This window comes from Daucus carota, chromosome 5 (assembly GCF_001625215.2).
Source record: "Daucus carota subsp. sativus chromosome 5, DH1 v3.0, whole genome shotgun sequence".
Taxonomy (NCBI): domain Eukaryota; kingdom Viridiplantae; phylum Streptophyta; class Magnoliopsida; order Apiales; family Apiaceae; genus Daucus; species Daucus carota.
The window spans coordinates 32,649,354-32,658,069 of NC_030385.2; the positions used below are offsets into that span (position 1 = coordinate 32,649,354).

Genomic DNA, 8,716 nt, shown 5'->3' on the forward strand with positions numbered 1-8,716 from the left:
TCCCTATTGCCCATGTATGCATCTCTATGTTCTCTATATAATATATGCACATCCATCTCTTTGTATATATAAATCATAAACTCATTCTCACTTTAGCATACTTCTGTACTTTTTGCAGTTATCTTTTTGTGGCCCCTTTTTAGTCTTTACTACTATATGTTAGTTGCATACTGTTTTAATTTGTTATTAGCCTTGTGTATTGGTCTTGTAGAAACCCAAGATGGAGAGTCCAAATGGTGTCGGTGACGTAGGGGGAAGTTCTGATCCTGGTGCAATGGCAAGGACCAGGGAAGATGCGAACATGAGCAGGTCTGGCAGTGACAATCTGGAAGCTGCATCAGGTGACGGGCAGGAACAGTCAAGAAATAAATCCCGTAAGAGAGCAAAATATCACCGACACACGCCAGATCAAATTCAAGAGCTCGAAGCGTAAGTGTTATCAAAATTTCTGGATAGTTCTGATTACTCATATTGTCTATATTCAGGATAGTTTTGAGGTGATTAAAATTTGAGGTGTAATCCTGTGTATTAGTGTATTCAAGGAAAATAATCATCCTGATGAGAAAGAAAGGCTGGAACTAGGCAGAAAGCTGAACATGGAACACCGACAGATCAAATTTTGGTTTCAAAATAAAAGAACCCATATGAAGGTAATTTAAGATATAAGTTGTTCTATAGTTTAAAGCTGCTAAATGTCAAATGCCCTATAAATTCACCTGTACCAGGCACAAGTGGAGCGTCATGAGAATCTGTCTCTGAAGCAAGAAAACGATAATCTGCGAATTGAGAATTTGGCATTAAAGGAAGCCCTGAAGAACCTGATCTGTGGTAAATGCGGTGGACAACAATTGCTTGCGGAGATATCCACTGAGGAGAAGCATCTTAGAATTGAAAATGCAGTATTAAAAGATGAACTCGATCGTGCACGTGCTTGGACAAACAAAATTGTCCGACCTTTGTCCTCTTTTGGTGGCACCTCTTCCCCTCCAATGTTGAACACTAACTTGGAAGTTGCAGCAAGAAGAAATGGTTTGGGGAGCCTAGGCAATGTACACACAGCTTTATCCATTGGACTTAATCCTAATAATGCGGTTTCAGATTCTTGGGGCGATGGGCCTATGAGCAGGCCACTGATTGGCATGCATCCTGTCAATCCCTCGTTTCAGGATTCCATGTTTTTTGAGCTTGCTTCGACTGCGACGGATGAGATAATCAAGCTGGCTGAGAACGATACTCGTCTCTGGTTCAGAAGCTTAGCGGGAAGTGGGGAAAGGCTGAATTTTGATGAGTACATGAAAGTGATCACTCCTTGTGTTGACATAACATCAAGGGCATGTATTGATGGTACAAGGGCTACCTCCCTCTTGGCCATAAGGAGCACTGATCTCGTTGAGGTGTTGATGAATGCGGTAAGCTGTTCAATTTAATAAGCATCTATTGTTGTAAATGTATATTATACTCTTAATTTAGCTAACTTCTTAGGCACATACACTTGAAGATTATATTCAGATAATTTTCTAAGTATATGTGCCTAAACATAATATTAAGATATCATAGGTGCTTTACCCCAGGCCCCCCGCATTATCCCCCACTATTGTTAAATGGTTTAGGGTTTAAGTCTCCTCTGGAGCTAAGTGTGTGTGTGAGTGTGAGTCAATTATTAACATTAATGATAACAATATTAAGATGCCAATAGGCCATTTAGAGACTTTATATCCTGCAGGCTATTTTTTGAACAGAAAGGTGCATACATTTTTTAATTCCTCTTTCACGTGTACTGTTTAGTAAAAGTACTTACCAATTCTTTCTGGATTGTTTCACACCTCTTCATGTTTGAAGGATCAATGGGCTGAAATGTTTTCTGAAATGATTGGAAGCAGCTCTACTTTAGAGGTGATTTCTGGCGGCATCAATGGAACCAAGAACTGTGCCCTGCAATTGGTACATATATTAGTTTCTCTTTTGTTTACAGTTGTTTACTTATACTGGTTACTAAAAATGAGTTTTAAACTATGCATTATAGATGCAAGCAGAGATCCAAGTTATATCACCACTGGTCCCCGTTCGCCAAATGAGGTTTCTGCGGTTCTGCAGGCAACATGTCAACGGGGCATGGGTTGTAGTTGATGTGTCCATTGACAACATTTCTGAAGGTGTAGGTTCACAAACATTTTCACCTTGTAGGCGGCTTCCTTCAGGCTGTATTCTGCAAGATATGCCCAATGGTTGTTCCAAGGTAATTGCTGATATAGTGATATGCAATTTTTATTTCTTTAAATACTTCGTCCTATTTATAAAACAAATTATGTGCATTACTCTAGTTTTTCAATACTTTTCTCTTCATGCCCCTGCAAGGCTTTTGAGCAAACTATATATCTTTGAATACCTCTTCATGGTGAAACTAATGTATATATTTTCTGTAATACTGGTTTTGTATTGTCAAGTAATATTTTAGTTGGTATGAAACATATACAGCAAAACTATGGCAGAAAGTTTGAACCTTCTACTATTATTTACTGCCTCGTGGTGGGTGGTGGAGATGATTCTGCAACTTTTATTACTTAAAATAATCTTTAAATACCGGGGCTACTTTGCATGGTGTATAGCTAGTTATTATATTGCCAGTTTAGAAGAGAGTGAATCAACGCTTTAGTTCTGCAATATTGAAACCTGAGTGTTTTAATTAGCTATTTTCATATTATGTTAGTTGTGGATCAGCAATATTTGGATATTTCTATTCCTTTGTATACTATCTATGAGGTTGTATGACTGGGATACAGTCTCATTATATACTACTGTAGCTTTATTAGTATTTAATAATACAGACTCTAGACTCATTAGAACTTAATAAGATTCGTTGTTAAAAAGGTTACTAAAGCCGTTTAATGATGCATTTTGCGCTTTCTTTTGTTAACTTATTGACGCTAATCAATCTGAATGTTGATTTGCGCTTGATCCTCCCAAAATTCTTGCCATGCAAGTCTTAGAAATCAATATTTTGGCAGGGCTAATTTTAGAGATTAATCCAAAAACCTCTTTCACATCTTAAGAAACTAAACATACTCAAATCATTTTTATTTGTTATTTCCATCATAATAGATTTTACCTCAACCAAACAGCTAGAACACTTGTTTACCATAAAAGCTATGTTACAGGTTACCTGGGTGGAACATTGTGAATATTTTGAGAGTGCGATACACTCCCTCTACAGGCCTTTGATCAGGTGTGGCATGGGATATGGTGCGCAAAGGTGGATGGCACATCTTCAAAAGCACTGTGACTTTTTGAATGCAATCATGTCATCTACAGTGTCTGGCGAGAATCACTCAGGTCATTCATTAGAACTTTCCTTCAATGTGTCTGACAAACATGTTTGTCACTTTATTCTAATTCATGTCCATGTGCAACAGTTATAACTCCAGATGGTAGAAGGAGCTTGGCAAAGCTAGCACAGCGAATGAATCGTATCTTCTGTGCTGGTGTTTGTGCAACAGGAAACAAATGGGAAGTTGTTCAACTTAAGAATATGGGTGATGATTCCAGGTTCTTAGTACGAAAGGGTATTCCTGATCCTGGAGAACCCTCTGAGGTGGTTTTGAGTGCCACGATGTCTGTACGGATGCCTGTACAGCCACATCAATTGTTTGGTATGCTGAAGGATGAAGAACATAGAAGTCGATGGGATATTTTATCCCATGGGGGTTCTATGGAAAAAATAATCTGCATATCCAAGGGCCAAGCTGATTACGGCAAAAGCATTTCTGTTTTACGCCCGACTGTGAGTAGCTATTCCTATCTAGTAAATGTTGCCTCTATAAACAATATTATGCCTTATTGCCTTGGCTAAATAGTTGTTACAACTCATTTTCCACCTGTTATCACTTATTTTTTAAATGGACAAATAAGCTCCACTTAGTTCTGCATGTTGGTCAGAAGATAAGTCTATTTCTAATTTTTAAAGGTGGAATTTATGTTCCCTATGCATTCTAGTCTTCTTCCAGCAACTCTAAAGGAAGATATGATACCTTGCAGTATTATAGGTTCATAAGAAAACTTTTTCCAGTTATACATGGGACATGCATACACTGTATCACTATTCTTTGTTGAAAATAATTCTAGTCAACCTTGTTTGTGAATGATTTATTTTATGCACATTCATGCAGGGCATTACTGATGATATGAATCAGAATAACATGTTGCGGCTCCAAGCAACGTCCACCGATATATCCGGGTCGCTCATAGTTTATGCAGCTGTTGATATGTCATCTATGACCCTGGTTTTGAATGGTGGAGATTCTTCTTCTGTTGCCTTGTTGCCATCTGGATTTGCAGTAGTTCCAGACTGTGTCCCCAGGTCCGAAGGAGGAAGCAGCTGCAATGGGGGGGTCCCAGAAGATAACACCAGCAGTGGATCTCTACTGACTGTTAGTTTTCAAATATTGTTGAACAACCTCCCTATGGCGAAGCTCACAGAGGAGTCAATTGACACCGTGAAGACCCTCATGTCTCGTGCAGTTCAGGGAATTAAAGATGTCCTTGGCTGTGATTGAGGAGATATCATCGGCTACATGGCATCACATGCCATGTTACTTTTGTTTTGTTACAGTTCGGTAAAACAATAGTAGAAGTGAAGGGTTGTTTTTGAGTCAAGAACGAACCGAGTTGTATCCATTTTTGTGTGCCAGGTGCTCATGGCTCTAGGATTGGCACCTGGCATGAATGGTGGTTCGGGTATTGACTTCGTTGGTCTGAGAAGTGACATACTTTCTCATTGATCAGTGATGTTTTTCTGTTGTCCCAGTCATATAGATATTCCTGTTGTGCTTGTGGATTTAATAGCCTTATGGCCTATAGGTACTTAATGTGCCAACTTTTGCGATAAACTTTGCTTGTTCTTGCAAGGACAAATAAGCCTTTTGTTTTGCCTTATTGCCAAATGTTTGTGGCACAACACAAGTCAATGCAGGTGTAGTCTAAACTTTTGATCCCTTTGTTGAGGTTTATTTTGCATTCTTCCATAATTTGCAGTTCGGTTGCTCCTGCTGTGATGATTATTTGAATGAACAAATAATGAAATAATTAGACTTGCAAAACAAACAAGGGAGAAAAACCACAATCTGATATCTATTTCTACAATGTTCTTATAATTAGACTATCAGAGGCATGGCTTTTCCCCCACCCCCCTCAGTTTTTGAATTTTCGTAGAATCTTTTTAAAATGAGGTTGAAGAAGATTGCACAGTTTAAAAGGACTGTGAACTTGCCAAGCTCATGGAGTGTTTGCTTTTGCACCCCGGGGATTTTAAATATATCTCTAATTCGGAGAAATATGATAAGCCAAATGATTAGTGTGGCCCGGGAGAATACGCATCTGGTCGGCATACGAATGATAGTAGCATATGTCGAGTGGAAAGAAAAAAAAAAAACTGGACATGAAAAATTCTAGAATGAGTTAGTTTAGTGTTAAACTTGAAAAATCAGAATTAGCTGATTTTCTGTTAGAATGATATTGTAGCACCCTTGTCTATGCATAAAAATTTAGAGGTAACCTGTTCAGAGCTTTTTTTCTGTTCAAACATTTTTTTTGCTGAACATTTGCTACTGCAAGATTGGTAGCTATAAGCCTATAACAATACTATTTGAATCTGAGGATTAGCCATTGCGGATAATGAATAGTTTGGTTAGCCAATGCATTCTGTCTTTGGCTCAAAGGCATTTTGATATTACTGTCAGTATAATGATAATTACTCAATCTTTTCAATCTTCTTGTTTTAGTTTGTTTTTAATAACTCTGCAGACTCACATTTCAAATTTTCAATGTCTTTCTCAGGCATGCAACAAGGGTGTTTAATTAATCTGGTTAATCCTGGAAATGTTAGTGCTAGATTAACTTGTTTAATGACCCTAACCAATAAACGCAAGACTGCAGACCAAGTTGTTTACAATTTGTCAACTCCTACATTCAGTAAAAGAGTACTACTCCCTCCGTCCCTAAATACTTTTCCCATTTGTACTTATCACGTTTGCCAATACACATTTTTGATCATTAATATCTTTAATTTTATATTTGTATTAAATATAAAACCTTCACCGTATTAAAGTGCACATAAATATGAATCCAACAAGATCACTCATGACTATATTTTATCTTATAGATTAGACGTAAATTAGTAATTTGTCTCATGTTATGAACAGTGCCGACATTTCAAACGGGAAACGTTTTTTGGGACGGAGGGAGTACTGATCAACACAGCTATCAAGGACTACCTATAGCTATAAACATACTTATTGGAAGATGATTATGATATCTTCCTACTACCACTTGCCTAGTGTAATTAATTAAGTATAATGAACCTTTAATACAACCTATGACCTTAAACTTGTTTAAGTAAACAAGATGGTCTAATTGGGCAAGTAAAAAACTAGTATATCATATTAAAAGGAGCCGGACTAGTTGCTTTCTGCATGCCTAAGAAGGTGCAGGTTGATAAATTAAAAGAAACTAAATTAATCCAGGTTTTAGGGGGTTCTTTTTCCTACCTAAACCCCCAAGCATTATTATTAATTTGTAATTAATTAATTATAAGAAGAAGAGTCAACTAAAAAGAATATGGGAGATCTTGGATGGTGATTCTGCTCAAGTGGTAATGTTTGTTTGAGCATGTTGATTAAGCAAATCTGTTTGTTTGATTTGGTGAAGAATAAGTAAATCTGTTTAGAAACATGTTAATGAGCATGATTAAGGTTAATGATGATGAGTCAAGTTTCCAGGTTGACAAATTAGCCTCCAAAGAATTTACTCCATCTAACAAGAAAAGAATTTGTCATGTGTGGATATTATGCATGGGTGAGAATAAAACTTGCACCAACCATTGACCCAACTCTAATCACAACTTTTATGGAAATCAAAGTCTGGCAGATGTTGAAGATTAATAACAAAATCTCTGTGGCTCTCTTCTGTTCAATAAAAGGTTGGTTGATGGTAGGGCTTCAGAAACTCCAATTTAAGATTTTAAACACATGGAGATTAAAACTCGCCATTTTCAACATAAAGTATTTGTGGAAAGGATGATAGTAAATATGAAAATTTATGCCAAGGAATTGAAAAAGTATTCAAAAATGATCCGAGCATTATTATCCTGTATAACAAGAGGAAATAGGAGTTTTTGTCATTATTCTAAATTGGTGATTAATTTTGATTAATTATTAATTAGTTCCTATTTGGTGATCTGCAAAACTGATTAATATTTGACTTTTTTCTGATTAATTTAATTAGTCTCTAATTAAATATTCTTTTATAATTTTATTAATTAAATCTGTTTCACCCTTTTTATTTATGATCCTATTTTGCTGAACACTCAGGGGTATCAAATATCTGTAGCGCACAGTCACAGTGATCAGAAATTGGTCTGCTACCTATCATTTATGATTTATCAATCCTTTTTTGTTTGTCGGATCAATCTTTTTCATATTCTTTTTTTTTTCGGATCAATCTTTTTATTTATACTATAAACATGAGCAACAAAGAGTGTTGAGTGTAAAACACACAGGGGGTGTTTGTTATAAAAAGCCGAGGTGCTTCTGCGTTCTGCTTTTCTTTACCCGTTTGTGTAGAGAAGTAGAAGCACTTTTAAGAAACTGACAATACTAGCTTCTCTCACTACTTCTTTTTCAAATATTTTATTAACTTTTTTCTCATTTTTACTCCATTTCTTTACTATAAACTAGAAGCCACTTATTTTAAGCAAACTCAGACCGCCCACAGTCCACGCGCAATACTTTGCATTGTCCCGACTCCCGAGTGGGCGTAAAGCCTTTGTTCACACTTCAGTACTTCACCCCACTAGGCACTAGCAGCCTCTCAAGTCTCACCCATGCGATGCCATTGCTTTTCTCTCAGCTTTTACATTTACCATCTGAGTGAAAATGTAACGGAATTTCAAATATGTCAACATATCAGAAATTTTAGAAAAGGGAAACAAAAACACTCTAAATTATTGATAAAGTAAAATAGATTTTTGAGTTAATAATGAAATGAAAACGGGACTTTGTGCATGCGAGTTGCAGTCTGCACTCTAAATTGAATGTATAAATAAAATACTTTTTGTTGTTTTTCGAAATATTTGATCACGTACTTGAGGCAAACAGGATAATAATAATCATTTCATATATGATAGAGAATTCTGAAAAAGAAAAAAATAAATCACACATGTTAGGGTGGATCATTGATCAAATTCTATATTAGATTTTACCGGGTAAATTCAAGTTATTTTTTATTAAAACAACACAAATTTATGTGTATATATATCAGAAAATCAATATTATCAAAAGCGGAAATCGGACTTAATCGATGAGGTAACGGAATAAGGATTAATCAGAAATTAATTAAATTGATCAGGAATTAATTGAATGATTAATTGAATAATCAGATACTTAATCAGTTCGACGAGTTATGAAACAAAATTAATCGGTGATTACCCACTTTTGGAAACCCACTTTTGGAATTAAACAGAAAATTGGACTTATACTTTGTCGTGTGAGGAACTCATGATAATATGCAACATTTGAAATGACTGGACTCAGACCCCAAGTATGTTCACAGTATCTTTTGTTGAATAAGAAAAAGAAAAAGAAGAAGATGAAGAAAACATAAAAAATAAAATCCGGACACGCCAGTGCTGCTATAATCCAAAACTGATCCAGTTGTTGTCAAGTAG

General features: G+C 36.1%; 2 protein-coding genes across 3 annotated transcripts; both read left to right on the forward strand.

Moving 5' to 3' along the window:
- Nucleotides 1-644: 644 nt before the first annotated feature.
- On the forward strand, nucleotides 645-2,565 carry LOC108222316 (homeobox-leucine zipper protein HDG1). Its single transcript, XM_064094004.1, has 5 exons — nucleotides 645-650; nucleotides 726-1,409; nucleotides 1,840-1,941; nucleotides 2,024-2,236; nucleotides 2,476-2,565. The coding sequence occupies exons 1-5, from the start codon at nucleotides 645-647 to the stop codon at nucleotides 2,563-2,565; spliced, it is 1,095 nt and encodes a 364-aa protein (XP_063950074.1).
- A 337-nt stretch (nucleotides 2,566-2,902) lies between these two features.
- LOC135152964 (homeobox-leucine zipper protein HDG1-like) lies at nucleotides 2,903-5,021 on the forward strand. 2 transcript variants are annotated; one of them, XM_064094413.1, is made up of 3 exons: nucleotides 2,903-3,330; nucleotides 3,411-3,778; nucleotides 4,164-5,021. In XM_064094413.1, the coding sequence occupies exons 1-3, from the start codon at nucleotides 3,147-3,149 to the stop codon at nucleotides 4,548-4,550; spliced, it is 939 nt and encodes a 312-aa protein (XP_063950483.1). In that variant the 5' UTR covers nucleotides 2,903-3,146; the 3' UTR covers nucleotides 4,551-5,021. The 2 variants fall into 2 exon arrangements, 1 of the variants encoding a protein (XP_063950483.1); XR_010292336.1 differs by lacking the exons at nucleotides 2,903-3,330; nucleotides 3,411-3,778 and adding an exon at nucleotides 3,903-4,040.
- The last annotated feature ends 3,695 nt before the right edge of the window (nucleotides 5,022-8,716 follow it).